Genomic DNA, 20,402 nt, shown 5'->3' on the forward strand with positions numbered 1-20,402 from the left:
TATCATATTAAAAGCTAGCATGGCTTAAGAACTTAATAGAAATATACTTTTTTGTTGTTGTCTTGCCTGTAGTGTGTGTCTTTAATACCAACAATATGTCCAGATTCATATATTTTATAGCTGTTTTGTGTGTGATTTTTGGTGCTGGCTGTCAGTAGGAGTTAAAATATGTGAGAGGCAGGAGAGCAGAAGTAGCTACGTTCAGAGAATGGGTTAAAGAGGCTTGCTCTGGATCAAAGTCTCTCAAAAGACCTGTTACGTCACAGCAGCAATTCAGTGGTGAGTCCTTCTGTGTGTTTCAGAGAGACTTGGATATGAGAGTGTGAGTGAATAAGAAAGTCTGTGGGAAGACAAATCAATAGTAGGTAGTACTGCCCTTGGGTTAAAAAAATGCTCTTTTTCATAAAAACCAGAGGATTCTGGATGCTTTCTCTTCCTAGACAGCAATCACGTGCGCTACCACTTTTCCTATATGCCCTTCAGTTCTGCTGTTCAGTGATAACCTCGCCACATGGTAAGAGCAATTTAGATACAACAGATTATTGCACTGCTTTCTTTTCTTTGCAGTTTTTCCATAAGGAAATTATGCAGTATGGACTCATGCATGGTTCAGTGATTAAGCTTTTATATGTTTCTTTCTTAAACCATTCTTCTTTCTGCCTAAGCTTGCTGTGTTCAGTGGTTAGAAAAAGAGCTCCAGATCTCCATAGAAATGAGTATTAGTCATTGATCGTTGCTTGATGATGAATGGGCTTTGGAATATGCGGGTGCATGTTGTTTGGGGCGTGGAGTGGGGGGTGGGGGGGGGGGGATGGTGAGGTGTAAGGGGTTGCAGCAGGCTCCAAGGTCATTCTCTATGTTATGGTCCACAGCCGTTCAAATACTTTCTGCTCCAAGGCATAGATTCTCCTAATGAGAAAAGCAGAAATCAGATACAGTAAATAAGCCAAAAACAGAAGACTGGGAATGCCATTTGAGACTAAATTGAGGAGGTAATTTTCTATTTAGAGGCACTTCTATGTAAAAATGGCAGTGTATTCTTTTTTATTCTATTTTATTTAGATTTTTGCCAGGGGAGAAGAAAGAAAATTAGCAGTCGTAGTTATTAACATGAGTAATTATAAATACCATAACAAGAGCAAGATTTACTGTCTTGCAGATACCTCACAGGGTTCCTGGTTTGATCCTGAGCCTAGGTTAGGGTTTGTCATCCCTATGTTGATGTAGGTTTACGCCCACCTCAGTAAAACATGCTTGTGGGTGACTTGGCTATGTTAAATTGCCTCTAGTTCTAAACCAATGTGTGTGTGTGTGTGTGTGTGTGTGTGGTGTTTTGTAATGTAATGGACCATGGGTGCAGTCTTACCTCACACCCATGGTGAGCACCACTAAATTTACATGACTAAATAAAATTAATAAATAAGATAAAGAGATTATAGAAGATAAGGAACAAATCAATGAATTTAGTAGTAGTCATGCAACGTTAAATTCTGCAGCTGTTAAATTTGGACATTCTATTCTTCTTGTGTTTATGCTCCAGTAAACCTTACAGTGATCATGGCAGATGAATACCAATTAAGGATCATAATTAGACAGGAATGCTTCTGATCTATTTCATCTCTATGCAAGAACACTGTATCGTAGCTAACTTGCACATACTATTATATCATTGCTTTTTTTTTTCCCCACAAAGAGCTGTGGCTTTTATATAACGCAAGTGTTTCACTGCATACTAAAGAATCTGTGTCCAGAAACTAAATTTGAACATAATGAGCCTGCAAATGAAGCTCAGTGTGTAAGAACACATGGGATGCGCAAACAACAAACAATCATTATACTCTTTCATGGCCTCCCATTCATGGCATCGCATCTAGGGTGTATTCCCAATGCTTACAGAATAGGCTAAAGGATAAAGTGGTTGTGAATGAATAAAATGAATGAAGATGATCTAGAATATTCTTTCAGAGGAGGTCCTATTGGAAACATGGCAAACAAGGATGTATCTGCAATCTAACTCTGTTAGAGAACTATCTAACTATCTGACAAGAGGGGTCAAAATACACTCCTAGGGTAATTAATATTTAATTCAGTGTATAGCCTTGGTTGGCACAGTGGCGTAGTGGTTGGCACTGTTGCCTTGCGCCTCCAGGGTCGGGGTTCGATTCCTACCTTGAGTCTGTGTGCATTGTGTTTGCATGTTCTCCTCGTGCTTGCTGAGTTTCCTTCTTAGGTTCCCAAATTGCCTGCAGTGTGTGAGTGTGTGTGTGTGTCTCTTTCAACGGATTGGCACCTTATCCAGGGTGTACCCTGCCTCATGCCCTAAGTCTCCTGGGATAGGCTCCAGGTTCCCCCACGACCCTGTATAAAATGGTGCCGGTGATAAGTGTAGTCTTGGATCTACTAGAAACAATGCACAATAGTAGAAACAGTGGTTTAAGGTTACAGCAAGCAACAATACACACAGGGGTATACATATAGACTAAGATTTTTTTAACCCTGGACATTCCTATGTCAGTCAATGCAAATAGTCCTCTTTGTTTGTGGAGTGGCCTATCTTTTTTTTTTTTCTTCAAGTTATTGGACCTTGAATATTTTTCACTACCATGAATAAATTTTATCTGAATTTATTGGATGATAAATAAAATGCCACGTTGGATGAGGAGAGTGAAACCTTTGGGTTGGGCTAGAAGTGACAGTCAAGCCTCATGAATGCACACACATTCCAGCACAGATGTGAAGCTCTGTTATTGCCCAGCGACCTTCATTTAACCTCTTTGAAACTTGGAAGATTCACAGGGTTGACAGCCCTATGGCAAAGCCCTAGTCTTGTCTTGTGTAACGTTTAGAACAGACTAGTATGTTTTTCGTTAAGTTGTTGAGTCATATAACTAATATTGACACAAGCTAGTCACTCCATTTAAAAACTTTTGATACCTTATTTAAGCTATTGATAAAAATGATAAACATTTTGCGTAATGTTAGCTAGATAGTCAGCAGTCAGTCACTTAGTCAAGTTCAAAGCTCTAAAATCTTTTTACACTTGTAGAATCAATATTATTATGACTAATATTATTATGAGCCCTCATCGCATCTTGCACACATGCTCCAGATATTAACACAGTACACCCCCATCACAAATATGGATGTGTAGGCAACATGGACTGGCTCTAAGGACTCATATTGGTCATAATGCATTTGATACTGTACCTACTATGTATTCTGTATGTGCTTCTCCAGCATCTATTGCCCGGGAGGATAAGTGTCCTGGCCCTCGTTGGAACGCCATGTGTCGTTCCTGCTGTGAATATGAGCTTATCCGTTGTAAGTGTCCATCTCAGAGGACACGGGTGGGCTATGCTGTGCCCTGCTGCCGGAACGACATCCACCAATGTGACCCCTGCATCATCCACCAGGGTATGAATGAATGTGTGCAAAGTCTGTGGTTGAATGCGAACTGATCCGATCAGATTTCCAGGTGTGTTAGAACAAGCTGTTTTAACGGTACATTTTAGGTAGGTACTCAGATTTATAGTAGAAACGGCATACCCCTGTGGCTATTACTTTATCAAGTATCATAAATGGTATAATATACTGTATGTGTAACAACATTTGTCTGAATGAATGATGGATTCTAAATAAACCTTCTACAGTACTGTACATCCCTATTAAAGCTTAATATTTTGTGTTTTAGGTAGAGTCATAAGAACAAGTGTACACCAGTAATAAAAAATAAATGAAAAAAAAAAGGATGAGAAGCCAAAAAACTAAACTGGCACATGAAGAACTTTTATTTTAAGGAGACAGGATTTGACATTGAGATATTGAAAAATCCGGCTTAAGTAAACAGTCAGTGAATGGGAGAGTACAAGTGAAAGTTTAAACGGTCTGAAAGCAGTCTAGTATTCTGGAGATTGTGGTGTGCAGTAGAACTGACAGGTGAGGTAGGTGATTGCTAGCTCCACAAACCTCTCTTTCCATGAAAAGGCTTAGCAAATAATCATAGGTGCCTGTTCTATATCAAGCAGCGCTTTAGTATGACATCTTTTACTCAATTACCTGGCATTAAAGAGGGATACAAACTTTTGAGCTTGTTATGGCAGGACTTAATTAAGGAAATCTATTTTCACCGATTGTTAAGTCTAGAATGATGGAACAGGACTGAGCCACCAGATTGGTAGGTTGAAAATGAGGGATAAGCTTCTCAGCCGGGAGACACACACACACACACACACACACACACACACACATGATGACAGTGTCTGATGTTCTCTAATTTATTAGAGATAGAGATTGGAAGATATTTAAATCCTTGGCCAAATGCCCTGTGTCATGTACATCTGTTACATCAAAAAGAATACAAGTCGTTAACATGTTCTGGGAAGAACAAAGAGAAAGAGGAAGTTCCATACTGTAAATATCTGTCTGGATGTGAACTATAGGAAGTATTGCCATATACTGTAATAATGAGGAGGAAGAAGGTGGGGAGAGAGATCCGTGCGAGCATGAGCACATTCAAAGGATAATATCAGAAAACCTAACGCCTAGAAAACAACTTTTGCTAACTGTAGTATATTTTTCCCTGAGATATTTTACTGCTGTGTAAGGTAGTGGTTTACAAATTAGGTCTTTGTTATTGTGCCTCACACAGTGTGTCTTCTTTGTCTGCAGGCTGCAATGTGTTTGATAACTGTAAGAGATGTAATAATGGCACATGGCAGGCAAAGGATGATTTCTACATCACTGGAAGATACTGCACTGAGTGTCGGCAGGGCTGGTCTGGAGGGGATTGCCTCAGTGAGTGTCCTGAGTATTCTGGAAGGGGTTTTCCTTTATAATCAACAAATTGTCTTTTCATTTTTGCGTCTTCATTGGTGTTTCTTCTTCAGAGTGTGGAGAAGTCATACGGAAGCCTCACGGTCATGTGACCCTGGAGAGTTATCCAATCAATGCGGCATGTGACTGGACGCTACATGTTAGCACAGGGGTGGCCATGGAATTCAGGCAATTCCCTTTTCCCTGGTTTATGACCTAAAGCTCACTTACTGTATTATACAACTTCTTAATTTTATTATTTAATGTAATGTTTTTCATCTCTCGCAGGTTTACGATGCTTAATCTGGAGTTTGATCACAGGTGTCGCTATGACTTTGTGGAGCTTAGGGACGGCGATAGCATTCACTCGCCTCTGATTGGCCGATACTGCGGAGACCAAATCCCGCCACCGATCAGGAGCTCAGGAGACTCGCTGCATATCCATTTTGTTTCAGATGGTTATAATAATTATGACGGGTTCTCTGCTACGTTTCAGGAATTCTCAGGTGCAGTTTACAAACACAGGTATCTATGTGTCTGGTTAAAACCACAAAATGTTTTTCATTACACAGCATGCCGTGTATATCCTCACCATCTTAAATGTATGTGTGTGCAGTGTGCAACCTTAATCCATGTATGAACGGTGGTACTTGTTCACTGGATACAGTTAAAACTTTCCGCTGTGCTTGCCAAGCCGGTTTCACGGGCCTACGGTGTGAGAAGAGTGAGTGTCAGTAATTCGGTGGAAAATTTGAAACTATACATACTGTAGTAATCATGTGAATGGGGAAAGCTATAAAATGCTGAAACTAAAATATGCTCTGTATGTGATTTCTTGTAGTGCATTTTTCTATTTAAATGTATTGGGTTTAATCCAAACCGTATGAATCACAAACCCTATTTTATGGGTTTAAACAAAATCTCAGTAACTTAAGAATAAGTGGCCTATAAATTAAAAGCTCCTTATGTCATGTTGAGGTAAAATTCATGAATAAAAAGATTTGTAGTTCCAAGTAATAACCAGAATATTGTTATACAGATTTGACTAATAGGGGAAGTATTTGAATAGTTGGATTATGGTCATAAAAATATGAAAGTTTGAGAACCATGACTATATGCATTACATTTACATTTACATTTACATTTAGGCATCTGGCAGACGCTCAAATCCAGAGTGACTTACAAAAATGCTTTGAAGTTCTATAATTGGATAGATCCTTTCACTGGGTTACTAGGTTACTAACCATTAGCCAGTTTTTTGGGTTGTGGATGGGGATAAATCCAAATGTTGAAGAAATATTTAAATCTATGCATGCCATTCTAATAATGTTCTTTTTGCACAAGCAGGATCTGGCTGTGTAATCCCTCAGAAGCCTGTTCACGGAGACCATTTCCTGCTGTACGAGAACGGAGACATTGCCACTGGTGTTCAGTACCGGTGCTATAAACCTTATAAACTCAGAGGAGTCTCACGGAGGCTGTGCCAGTCCAACGGTACCTGGAGTGGTACAGCACCCACATGCACCAGGGGTATGATGAACATGGTGCCAGTTTAACTTACAGTACACATGAGTCATGACTGATCATTTACAATGACTGACAATTATGTCTTACATTTTTTTTATTTGAGGATGTATTTTAGGTGAACTCAGGTACCAACCATTCAAATTCTTTGCAAGGTCAGGTTGATTTTGGAAACCTGAAAAGTTTAGTCAGCAATTTTGGTTCATGTTAAGCCTTAAAAAACAAGAAGCATACAGTACATTCATGCCAGACGCACTTTATTGTAGTTCTGATATGTCATAAACATGACTAAGCAAAAAAAGAAAGCAGTTTAAATGCTCTCTTCTATATTTTCTACATTTGTAGAATTTTCTTTTCCATATTTGTACAGCTAGGTTTTTCTTATATTTTATATTTGTTTATCCTCCATAGCTATATTTTCCTTAGCTAAAGTTTTTCTACATTTTATTTTTAATTTTATTTATCATATTTATTTCCTATCGATAATCTTTTAAGGTTGTGGGCGGTCATATAAGCATTTCATTGCATATTGTACGGTGTATGACAAATTTAAATTTAAATTTAAACACCACCAACCACATGATCATATGTGTATATGAAATTTATTTGCCTATCTGATCCTTTTATTTTTTGCTTAGACATGTTTATGTATATACAGTAATTGGTTAAATAGAAACAAAATTATTTAAAATCCCATTGCCTAGGTTGTGATAAAAAAGAAAATGCATGACATAAATAAAATGAGCCAGGTTTTAAGGGTTAAATGGGCTGATGCTCAAAATCTATAAAAATCTATACCCACAATTATGCATACTCATGCTCTGCCTGGGCTTAGAGTGCTTGAGTGCTGAAACAGAATTGAGAGAAAAGTAGCGTTGCCTTCTCGTCCTGATGAGTGGTGCAGATTGCCTAACCCATTTTCTCCAATTATCCAATTTGTTTGTACACTATTGTTTCCCTTTCTGACCAAATAATGTCATGTGCTTCAATGCAAGAAGTACTTCCACAGACATTGCCAAAAATAATTCTTTCTGACTTAAAAAATACTGAATTGTGGCTATTTTTAAAAGATGTATATTAAAATTCTAACCCATGTTTGTCTGAGTGCAGTATTACGATAATAATCTCGCATTGTCGTCATCATCAATCAATGTAAAGGTTTATTTTCCAACATCTCATGCTGAATACAATAGTTTTATTACAATCGTTTAGAGCCGGTTATTCTACAGCTTTGCTGAATTTCCAAATCGAATTGGTCAGAAGCTGTTAAATCATTTTATGTAACAGCACGGTTCTAGATTATATTAATGCGCTCGATGCAATACATTATTGTTTCTATAGTGACAGCTTATTTAAATTGGAGCTTATAGCAGATGCCTAACAACAACCTAGGGTTAATAATAAGTGGATAAAATGTGTTGTTTAACAAAGAAAAGCATATACTGTTATAGTGGATATGGCTAATCGCTTCTGTAAGAAATAATGTTCATTTAACATTTTTGAAAGAGTCTCCAGTGTCAGCACTTTACAGTGGTCTGTTTCTGGACAGAGGACTTTCAGGACTGCTTTCTCATTAACACTACAAGCTGCAATTTATTTTTTGTCTTTGTCTTATTAGATTTTCTTGCAGATGTAACACAACATTAAATGTAATTATAACCAGCTTACAAATAGGACATGAAGTTAATAAATTACAGATTGTAATCTTTGACAGCGAGCTATGGCACGAGACCAATGTAACAATTTGGAACATGCTGTTATTATGAAATAAGCAACTTTGATGTTTTACATTGAGCTACACCTCAGTCTGTTATTAATTATTTCTAATAACAACACTCTGTTGTGGTTTATTCCACATATAGTGCTGCCAAACATATCAACATATCAGTGGGCACCAACTCATCTTTTGATTTGTTCCCTCTGTTATTTGGAAATACAGACAAAGAAGTCATTAGGAAGGAATGTCCCCCATTATCACAACTGCACCATGGATACTCCTTGAAAGTTTTTGGCTCCGATGGTGCTATAAAGAGCATGGAATTTTCCTGCAATAATTCTTACGTTCTCAGTGGAAACGCTAAACGAACATGCCAGCTCGATGGCACATGGAGTGGAAATCAGCCGCAGTGTATCAAAGGTATCTGTCTATTTGGCATATAACTATATTTTGCATCATTCCTTTTTGTGTAATATTACCACACCAAAACATGATGAAAATCATGTTCTTATGGCTGTGTTGCAGCTTGTCGAGAGCCAAAGATCTCAAAGCTAGTGCGTCAGAAGGTCTTAAAGCCCCAAGTTTCAATAAGGTAAACGCATAAGTATTAATATATATTTTTTTTATACGCAGTGAAACAAATTACCAGATTCAACTTAATTTGATTAATGCACATCATTTTTCATTTTTTTCCTAGGAAGAGTCCAGTACACAGGCTTTACGCGTCCCGCCAACCAAACCCACATGTGACAGAAAGCGAAATCAGTATAGAGGCAGCACAGAGTAAATTACCCACTGGTTTCCATCATCTCTACACAAGCATTGAGTATGAGTGCATCTCTGCTCTGTACAAGTACTCTGGAAGTGCACGCAGAACATGTCTGAAAACTGGCAAGTGGAGTGGACGCCATGTCACCTGTTTGCCAGGTGGGGGCAGCATATACATGTTCAGGAACAGAAAAGAAGGCCATATAGGTTCAGCTTACCATGGGTATAATGAAACAGCCATGCAGTATATATACTGTGGAACAGATTTGATTGAAAGCCCATTTAAGTCTATAGGGACACTCCACTTTGTAAAATCATATGTAACCAACAAGCCAAGTAAAATTCTATCTGTTAAAGGTGATGTTCATGATTTGATATACATGAGTTGATAACACTATTATAATGCCATACACAATTTGACATATTTAAATCAAACATAAAAAAATCCTTAAAAAGTCCTTATTTACCAGGGCCGTGAGAGCCTGGACCATATTCCAGTAAACTTAGGGCACGAGAAAGTGCCAATCCATTGCACGGCACGTACACACATATACACACTGCGGGCAAGTGGGTACGACAATTAACCCAATCTGCATGTCTTTAAACTGTGCAAGGAAACCGAAGTACCCGAAGGAAACCCACCAAACACGGGGGGAACATGCAAACTCAATGCGAATAGACTTAATAGAGTTAAAACCTTGACCCTGTTTAATATATATTTTTAAGCACACACACACACACACACACACACACACACACACTGTTTGGTATATATATAATTTTTTTGCATTATCAGTTTATCCCCAGCGAGCAGGCTGGAGACAGTGGCATGGAACTAGACTCAAAAAGCCACCCATCTTCATTTGGGTGATAGTGCAACCATAAATAATCCCTTTCATAACCCGGGGCTGTCTGGTCAAAAAACGTGCAACTGTATAACAGGAAATTAATTCATATCAATTTTGCTGAGGTTACCATGGCGATAGAATAATGCCAAAATCAGGGAACGCGAATGAGATAATGCGCACGCAAAAAAGAGCTGTGTGCGTGATTATTTAAGAGCTGAGGGCGCAAAAAGAGTAGCGCACTCACAAATTAGATACACCCATGAGGATTTTGAAGAGCAAGAGCTTTGAGCACAAATGAGACTCTCATGTGCAACATCTCCGAGCTCGTGGATGCAGTATTACACTTGCTCACAGGTATATTTTCCTTCTTGTCAGTTAGTTGGCGTGTTCCTGTCAGTCAGTGGTTGGGTACAGTCACAGTTTAATCCCGAAAAATGATTGGCCTCAGTCGCTTCAGGATGAACCAACAGAACAGGAAACTAATCTGAAAATCCTCACTCACAATTTTTATGTATTGTATTGGGAAAACATATTTCTTACTGCATAGTGAAATTCTTTTTTTGATCATATCCCAGTGTGGGGGCCGGAGTTAGAGTGCAGGGTCAACCATAATAAGGAGCCCCTGGAGCTGACAGGGTTAAGGGTCTTACTGAAGGGTCCATGATGGCAGACTGGTGGAGCTGGGGCTTGAACTGCCAACCCTATGATCAGTAAACCAGATTGTTAGCCTGCTGAACTTTCACTGCCCACCTACCTTTGATTAAAGTAGGTGTGGTGGATCACAGAATACTAGCATTTTACTCTGGAAATGTAGCATGACACTATTCAGTGCTTTATACTGTAGGTCAATGGTGGTATTTTAAACACAATGGACAAATTTCTATTGGGAGCCAATGCGGTGTGAATAAGTGTGTAATAATTTCTTTTGGTTTAATAACTCTGCCTGCTACATTCTGGACTAACTGGGGCTTATGCACCTAGTGGAACATTTAGATAAATAAGGCATTACAATAATCCAACCTGAAGGTAACAAGCATGACCTATTTTGCAATGACATTATATTTATTATTTAGCAATATTTTGGAGATGAAAGAAGGCCATCCTGGGTATACAGTATTAAATGAAAGGATGGAATCAATAATCACACCAAGGCATTTTAATGCTACACATGATAAAACAGAAAGGCCATCTAGAGTTTGTATGTAATCAGAAATCTTACTTATTAGTTTACTGTATGTAGTCCTAATGGTAATGCTTCTTCCTTGTCAGAATTACTGTAAGTAAGAGGAAGTTAATAAGCATCCAGTATCTAATGGCCACAGTCCTCGACTTTGTATTAGGCAGGTGTCTCTCATCTGGCTTTGCTAAGCTATACAACTATGTATCTTTTGTGGAAAGTAAAGCCATGTTTATAAACAATATTACCCAGAGGTAGCATATATAGTATAGCGACAAAAGCAGTGGACCTAAAACAGAACCTTGCAGAGCACCAAACTTGGTATGCAAAGAGGAATCACTCTTTGTGTAGCATCAATTTGTAGATAGTGATTCCTCTTTGCATACCAGGTTTGTTGCTCTGCAGTGGACCTAAAACAGAACCTTGCAGAGCATTTAACCTGGTATGCAAAGAGAAATCACCATTTACATCTACAAATTGATAGCAATTAGTCAAATAAGTCCAGAGCCAGAACGTTTGCAGTAGTTTCTCTTTTATTAAGGGTAGTAGTATGACTGCACTAAGGTCAAGCAACACATGCATACAGATAAAACCCTGATCAGAGGTCAGTAGTAGGTCATTTACCATTTTAACCAGTGCTGTCTCTGTGTTATGATGAGGCCTTAATTCTGACTGATTTATTTCATGAATGTTATTGTTATGCAGTTGTGAGCAAAAATGCTGTGCTGCCAGATTTTGGTTTGATATTGGCCTAAAGTTGGATAGGGGAGAGTCAAGGTCAATTTTTATTAATCACTGCTGGTTTAAATGATGTAGGTACATAGCCAGTGCTGATAGAAGAACTAGATATATTTAGAAGCTGTTCAACCTGTGTGTAGGTTCAAAAATGTGTAGGTATAGGATGTAGTACATGAATAGATAATTTTCATAAAAAAATTAATGACTTTTTTTTAGTCTCTTAAAAGGGAGTTAAACATGCTTGTTAATGTGATAGAGCTATATTGTAATTTATATTACTACAAATAGCATGTTTTTAAATATATAAAGTCTGAATTCCTTAACTGATATTTTCACGTTTGTCATAAAAATAAAAACACATATACACATAATTGGTGTGCAGGTTTCTGTGGTGGTCTTATTCACATTATTAAGTAAGAATTTACCGAAGTACCCGGAGGAAACCCACCAAACACGGGGGGACATGCAAACTAGACTTAATAGAGGTAAACCCTTGATCCTGAAGGTTCAAGGCCACAGTGCTATATAATTCTATTAATCTATCTATATTTTTAAGTATACACACACACACACACACACACACATTGTATTGCTATATATATATAAATATTTAGCTTTATCAGTTTATCCCCAGCGAGCAAGCTGGAGACAGTGGCATGGAGTACTGAAATACTACCAATTTAATTTTGAGGGGTCTTTTGTTTGTGTGTGTGTGTGTGTGTGTGTGTGTTTGTTTGAGTGTGTGTGTGTGATTGTTATATGAGGGAGCTAGTTTTTTTCTCTCTAATCACTTTTTTTTTTAAGTGGAGTTACATTATCTAGAGTTTAACAGAACTTTGACTCTAAGCATTCAATCACCTGAGCAAGTTTCGTGAGCTCGGACAGCGATCCAATCATCATTGATAACTCTCAAAGATTTTTGATAAAACCCCGTGCAGTAGATGACATGAATTTACATTTGTCAAAACAACAAATAAAATTTTTCTTTCTTTACACACCCCACTAAATAGTAGCTAAGATAAAATGTTGCTAAACAGTAAACTTAACCTTATTGTTAAGTTTTAAAATACAGTGGAACCTTGGATTGCAAGCATAATTTGTTTGTATTTCAAAACACTCGTAAACCAAAGGGAATCAATGGAAATAATGGAAACTCAAAATATTCATTCCACAGCCCAAAAACATAAATACATAAAAATAATTAATACAAAATATAGACTAAAAATAAAACAAATTAATCAGCATCTCTATCTTTAAAAAAAAGCAAAAATAAATCCCGACAGATAAGTGTTTCCATTTATAGGCTGTACACACACGCAAAATAAAAGATGTACATGCACACACGTGGTCAAAGTGTTATAGTAAACAATACACGTGCGCACGGATGCTGATTATACCAGTAAAAGATGCGCACTAAGACCCAGCAGGGGAGAAAATTAGCCACAACTCCGCAGCGCAAGAGAAAGGAAAAACATTGGTTCAGTTGTGATCATGTGACGCTCGGAGTCAAAACAAGAAGTGCATGTGTGATACATGATACTCGGTACTCGTAAACTAAGACTTGTTTGTTTTCCAAGTCATAATTTATTAAAAATATTTGCTTCTTGTGCGGAACACTCGCTAACCGCGTTACTTGCAATCCGAGGTTTCACTGTACACACAGCATGCAGAGTGAAACTTGTACAGAAATCTGTCTGGAGACAAACTGGGAAGTGTTAGCTCAAGGAAAAGGAGGGAAAGTCTTGGTAGAGAAAATGAATAAGAAAGAGAGCCTGGGAGCAATAACTCCCAATTAATATCAGATCCAAGAGGAAGCGATATAAGAGATAAAGAGATGGGAAAGTTCACACAATGTCATAAAACCTTATACTTATACAGTCACCTAGCTAGTAGTTTAGCTAACCCCTTTTTGCTTAATAAAATTAAATATATATTATCAGAACCTTCGCCTGTTAAAAGAAATGTACCCTCCTTTTGTTCTGTCAGGTGTCAGGTATTCTTACATCCACTTGTGCATGATGTGGCCACATATTGAAATATCAGTGAACTCAAAAAGACATACATTAGCATTGATTATGTAAAATTGATTATGATCCGCAGGGGAGAGAGCAGCTGCCTGCCAAAACCAACATTTATAGCCAGTCCCAGAAGTACTTTCTGTAGGAGAGCACATCTATAAACTTTAAGTCATCTTTAAAAAAAAACAAAAAACACAAGTCATTTTGATTCGCCTCTAAACCATTTGTGTTCTTTTATTTACAGCTACTATGCCAATTAGCTCCTAACACAAGGCTGAACCCCTAATCAAGGGCACTACCTGGTGTGTGGGAAAAGTGCACTAGCTTCCCACTTAAAAAATCTTTTCACGCAGGATTTAACCCTGGAACCATATTCTAAATGGAGTATGTGGAAATATCACAAAAAAATGTTTGTGATGTATAATGTAGAACTGTCCACCATCTAATTACACTAACTGTCAGTTGCCATCTCCACCAATCATGGTTAATTAGTTCCGCAAATCGCAAGTGGATATGTGGTGGCATTATAATCATTATACATTAAATAAGAATTTTATATTTACTTAATTTTGAGGATAAATAGTGTGGAATTGTTGTGTAAAAGCTATAACACACTCGAGGATGTGCTCTTGTGATCAATATCAGCAGGTCTGGATGTCTTTGACGCTCAGGCTGTGCCCTTGTTCCCAAGACCATAACTTAGCCATGCTGATATTCATCTCAACAGCACAACATCGAGTGTGATATTCCTTAATTGAATTGAACACGCCAAACAGTGAATCACTGAGACCATCATCTTAAAGAAAGTCTAGATAACGTATTGAAGTATAGTGAACAGAACACAGTAGAGATGTAACCAAGCATGAATACATTATATACAAAGGATATTAACATTCTACACAGCCTTGTTAAAATGCCAGGCTTTTGTGATGTAAAGAGACCAAGATAAATAATTTTAGAACTTCTTTTCTACATTTAACATGACCTTAACAGAACAACTCAACAGAAAAAACCTAATTGAAATCTTTTAGAATGGGGAAATTACAAAAATGAAAAACTAAAATAACGTAGCTGCATAACATAAGAATTAACCAATCACTTTCAAAGTTTTCCTGACATTTACTTAATTGCATCTTACAGAGAAAGTCATGGTCTGCAAAGAGCTTACAAAGCAGGGATCAAAGGAAAAGGGTACAAAAGAATTTCGAATGCCATAAACATACAGTAACATGGAACACAGTGAGGCACAGTGGAATTACCAAGAACTGGTATCCAAAATTGATGACAAGACAAGAAAAAACCTTGCCAGGGAGTTTAACAGTACATGTGACAACGATCTCCCATATGTTTAATTTGTCTGGGTTATAGGGTAGAGATGCTAATTTCTGTATTAAGAAATTTACATCAAGTCTTCCAAAGCCAACACACATGTATTATTATCTGAAGATGTATGTTTTGTGCAAAAACATTACCCTAAAAACCCTATACCCATGGTGAAGCAGGGTGGTGGCAGCATCATTTTTATGGCTGCGTTGTTTTAGCTGGAGCTGGGCCTTAAGTCAAGGTGGAATTATAAAAAGTTCTAAATCTCAGTCAATTTTGGCACAAAACAAAAGAACAATCTAGAATTTCAATTTTCAGCATAACAGAGACCTAAAGCATTCACCAAAATCAACAAAAAATGGCTTCACAAGAAGAAGATTAAAGTTTTGGAATTGGCCTAGCGAAAGCCCAGACCTGAATCCACATAAAAATCTGTGGGGAACATGGAAAGTGCTGTTCACAGGTTGCCCTTGAGATCTGACCAATTTGGAGTGGTTTTGCAAGGAAGAGTGGGCAAAAATTACCAGGTCAAGATGTGCCCTGCTGGTAGACTCATGTCAAAAAAAGGCTGAGTGTTGTTTTAAAATCAAAAGCTGCTTCAATGACGTTTTAGGGTAAGGGTGTGCACATTTATGTGCCAGGTTATTTTTAAGTTTTTTTTTAATTATTCTATTTTTCCCCCTTTAAACTGTTTTAGTTACATGTCACATTGAAGATTACTGTACATTATACAGATTGAATAGATAAATTAATATACACACAATTGAGCAAAAGATGCAAATTTACTATTATTATTATTTTTATTATTATTATTATTATTATTGTTGTTATTATTATTATTAAAAGGCTGTTGTATTACATTTTAGAGATGTGACTCTTATGGGATCATAACAATAAATTACAGATACAAATAGTGACACTGCCTTACAGTCCTATAGCAAAGTAATTGTTTAAACCTCTTATTGACCCATGTTTAATATTAGCCCAATGAGCATAGTCCTTTACACATTATGCGTTACTGTCACTGGTAATTTCAATTATTCTTTATAAGCACTTTAATTGGTAGTTGATGATTGACTCAGACCTTTCAATCTCACTTTAATTGAATTTAAAACTGTTGTTGTCCTTCGCAGTCTGTGGTAAGCTCTCGTTCAAGCCCAAGAACCTGGCACAAACCCACTGGCCGTGGCACGCAGCCATATACCACAGTGTCCCTTACCACACCAGTCCCATTACAGGGAGGGCCGACAGCCGAGGGGAAATGTTTTCTGAAGATGACCATGACTACTGGCAGGAGGAGAGCATGGAGAAGTGGCATCTGGTGTGCAGTGGTGCTTTGGTGAGCCAGCATGCTGTCCTGGTGCCAGCACACTGTGTAACTGAGCCTGGACAATCACTGCCTAAAAACATGGCTGACCTGAAAGTAGTGCTGGGAGAAAATAAGAGGCTTCAGCACATAAAGGTAGAAACTCACCCTTCCTGACATTTTGATTAAATCATATCCAGGAGGACTACATATATATAATTTTCAAATATAGAAATTAAATGTTAAATATCTTGAATATGTAATATGTAACCTCTTGCACTTTCCATGTCTTTGTTTAAATGTAAGTAAATTGATAATGTTAACTACTTTGTACAAAAGATCAGATTTTGCTCATATCCAGTCTCTCTTGACACTTAAATTGGAATGGATTTGAGCAACAAAAACAATTGTAGATCAATGGCAACTTAAATGTTGATGTAATTTAAGCAAATATTTTCAGTCTATATCAATTTCATTTGTAAGAAAAAGTGATGCAAAACAGAACATTTTCACTAGTGTGTCCAGATTTTGGACTGCAGTGTATATTGTAGGAACCAATATCATAGTCTGTTATCTAGAACTAGTTCATTTCATAGTTATCAAAATCTAATACAAAGGTTTACTTGAGCAATACGACTTTAAAATCGGTGCATAAAACAGCAAGTTAAAAATACAGATCCGTGAAATGATTGCAGACTGATCACACACAGTTTGCTTATCAAAGGATGTAAAACCAAGACAAAGTAAAAGACAAATAAACGACAAACAATAATTTTTAATCCGCATTAAATATAACAGCGTAACCTTTCATTAATTATTATAGTTATCATAATAATACTGTTTTTTTATTGTGAATGGCAAGTTTTTGCTTTAAAATGAATGAAATATACAAAGACAGGTGATGAATCAAATAGCAATCCTGTATAGATGAATACAGAAACATAGCAAGGGCAGATACTTCTAGACAGGTGTACAGCATGATATAATCATAGATATAATTAATAATTAACATCAAAGTATGCTTTGTGGCATGATTAGAAGGCCTAGTTGACCTCAATTTTAGATCAAGATGGCAAGAGGAAAAGATCTATGCCTTTGAAGGAGGGGTGTTTATTGTTGCACAGATGGCAGCAGCATAAGCCAATTGCACCAGTCACTAAAGTGACATCTGCATTTGTGGTTCAGTAAATGGGGCTAGAAATTGTGGCTTAGAGCACACATTCGGTGATTTTGATGGTCATGCTTTAGAGTGCTCTTTAGGTGGTGACTGAGAATGTCAATCCGGGATGTGATCAGACTATAATTTTAGGATGTAAACACACACACACACACACACACACACACACACAAAGACCATTTTGAAGCTCTGATCTGATATAAACCACATTCACTAGTCTACAGAGATGTGAAAAAATGGGCATGAAGGTCATTTAGTCAACGGTGTGTGTGCATATTTTTTACATGCCAAGAGAACAGTGCAGAAATGAATGCTTAAACCCTACAGATGTGCTCCAGTTATCTTGGCGCTGTTATACTGTGGGGGTAAATTGATACTGGTGTTTGAGTTCGCTTGTCTCCTTAAAGAGAAGCATCACTGCAATTTAGTACACAGTGTTCATCTAGGATGAACCATTACCAAGATGAAAGTGGTCTCTTTCAGGATGACAATATCCCATTTACAGGGCACAAGGGCACAAACTTGTGCATTAAATAATGTAATATAGCATTTTTTTGGGGGGGGAGATGCAATCCACCACCATCAACAAAACACCATTTGAGCCAAGCACTGCTGCCATAACAACTAGCAGTGCAACCGAAAGAAGATTTGCATCACCATTCTATTAATGTGATGCCCATTGCTGTTGAAGTGTCTCTCCAATGTCAATGAGAGAGAACTACAAAAGAGCTTGAAGAAATGATCAGTAAACCTTTTCTTGGTAGCACTGGAGGTTGTTGCTATGGCAACAATGACACTCTCGATACTTTAGGATCCCTTTGAATAAATATTTTGCTTTAAAAGTTTATGCATTTTGCTTATCAATTTGTTTCACCCCTACAGCTTAGTAATATTCTGCTTTGTGTTCGAAACTTTGACATGTCCTTCTTTCTTCCTTACAGGTCTCAGATTTCCTGGTTCATCCCAGCTATGATTCTACTGGGTTCGACTCAGACCTAGCTATACTGAGGCTGGTGGAGAAAGCAAGGATCAGTGAATTTGTTTCCCCTGTGTGCCTACCCCATCTGCAAGGAGGGGAACTAACTGTGAACCAAGCCTACATCACTGGCTGGTCTGTAGCAAGAAAACATGAAACACACTCTCAAGTGGCTCAGACTGGAATTATCGAACTAACTGGTGTGTTGCAGTGTGAAAGACAGTATGCTAAACAAGGGCTTCCCAACAGTATTACTAATAATATGTTGTGTGGAAGGCAACATCCTATCAGTTCCAGTACAATATGTCCTGCCAGATCAGGGGGAATCATACTTGTGCCTACTGTGCCAGAGCACAGGAGAGCGGAGGAAAGTGTATCTGAGTCTAACTGGGAACTACTGGGTCTGGTGAGCTTTGGGTACAATGTACAAAATTGTAATCCGCACTTGTACACTGTATATACACGAGTGGGAAACTTTAAGAACTGGATTGAAAATAACATGAAGTAATATTCTTTGCATACTAAAATATACAGATGTGACAAGTCAGGCCAATAGTTATAAAACTCATTGACTATACAAGGGGTCATTTTATAAATCATGGAGTGATCAAAGGTGTGCAGAGTGAAACAATATTGATCCCCATTAAGCTGAACAAATTCTGACACCTTCTGGGTTTAGCCAAGCTAGTCTTTAAAGTCATTTTAAAAAATTGGAAAGCATTAACATTTACAGCATTTGGCAAATGCTCTTGTTCAGAGTGACCTAAAGTACCATGCAAAAGTCTTGAGGCATTCATTAAATTCATATTAAATTAAACGAAATGATGCATATTAAATTAAACAAATGGGAGCAAATGTTGTACTATGACAGGCTGCAAGGTGCCTAAAGATATGTTTTTTAAAATTGTTTGTTTATGTAACAAAATCAGCAGCAATCTCATTTCCCCTCTCGTCTGTTCCAACCACTTAGCATTTAGCACCACCAGTATACTAATCACCGGCCTGATCATCTGTCATTATTAGGTACCCAGAGTGTCCTTCAGGAACTATTCCTCTGGACTACATTAAAATACAAAAAAAAAAAAAAAAAAGAAGTCTGGCTCTTTGGAAGCAAAATATGAAGAAATTAGCAGTGGCTCAAGACTTTTGCACAGTACTGTACATTAAGCCTGAGGCCCCAACAGTAGCAGCTTATTGCTGGGGTTTTAATGTGCAACCTTCTAATCAGTAGTCCAACTTCATAACTTCCCCACCTCAAGCTTACACTTAACTTTATATATTAAGGTAAAATTGGGGTGCAAGGCTATGCAAAAGTCACAGTTCTGCGTGTACCTTGATTTTAATGTCACGGTTTGTTAAAGTAAAAAAGACATGAAATTTAATTTATTACGAATTTAACTTCTGCACAATGGCCAATAGAGCACCATAGGAATGCGCATAAAGGCATATCTGGGTCTTGGTAACTAAGTGGTAATTTGTTTAAGAACAGTACCGGTTCTTTTAAAAAAGCGATAATCAAAGGATATTTTAAAACATTATTAAACAACTTTATGATTGGTGATGGAACGTATACAATTTGTGCCCCCAGAACTCAGTGAACCCTTCTTTCTCAACAAATTACATGGTCCTTCATGATAGAAAATGCAACTGCAACAGAAGTCAACTCAGGGCATTATTGCCCCGTCAGAATTATTTTCCCATTTACAGAGTGATGTCAAATAAAATGATTGCACAAAGTATGCATAATGTATATACAAGTATTAGCTTTTAATTAATCAACATGCAGATATATTGTTTATTAAATATTAAACACTGACTGTACAGTTTGCTGTTTCAGAAAAATATAGATGTTACTGTATATAATGTTTCCGGTCACTTTTGACTGGATCATTTTATTTCATTATAAATGCACAATAATACATATATTATCACCAAATGTTGTATTAGACCTTTTTTTTATCAACATTAAGTTGTTTTGAACTTGTATCTGCTGTGTACGGCCTTATTGACCTGAGCTC

General features: G+C 37.4%; 1 protein-coding gene across 1 annotated transcript; it reads left to right on the forward strand.

Annotated features, from left to right (window-relative positions):
• The first annotated feature begins 337 nt into the window (after positions 1-337).
• pamr1a (peptidase domain containing associated with muscle regeneration 1a) lies at positions 338-20,159 on the forward strand. Its single transcript, XM_053492816.1, has 12 exons — positions 338-514; positions 3,238-3,414; positions 4,669-4,794; positions 4,887-5,001; positions 5,101-5,318; positions 5,429-5,536; positions 6,160-6,342; positions 8,276-8,473; positions 8,579-8,645; positions 8,751-8,980; positions 16,059-16,387; positions 18,350-20,159. The coding sequence occupies exons 1-12, from the start codon at positions 391-393 to the stop codon at positions 18,890-18,892; spliced, it is 2,418 nt and encodes an 805-aa protein (XP_053348791.1). The 5' UTR covers positions 338-390; the 3' UTR covers positions 18,893-20,159.
• The last annotated feature ends 243 nt before the right edge of the window (positions 20,160-20,402 follow it).

The sequence above is a fragment of the Clarias gariepinus genome, chromosome 3, assembly GCF_024256425.1.
Source record: "Clarias gariepinus isolate MV-2021 ecotype Netherlands chromosome 3, CGAR_prim_01v2, whole genome shotgun sequence".
In the NCBI taxonomy this organism is placed as follows: domain Eukaryota; kingdom Metazoa; phylum Chordata; class Actinopteri; order Siluriformes; family Clariidae; genus Clarias; species Clarias gariepinus.

Excerpts from the sequence above, each read along its gene's own strand:
- pamr1a (XM_053492816.1), top strand. The coding sequence starts at position 391 with ATGCTCTTTTTCATAAAAACCAGAGGATTCTGGATGCTTTCTCTTCCT. Across the intron at positions 5,002-5,100 it reads GGGGTGGCCATGGAATTCAG|GTTTACGATGCTTAATCTGG; the intron begins GCAATTCCCTTT and ends CATCTCTCGCAG. Across the intron at positions 8,981-16,058 it reads CCATGTCACCTGTTTGCCAG|TCTGTGGTAAGCTCTCGTTC; the intron begins GTGGGGGCAGCA and ends TGTCCTTCGCAG.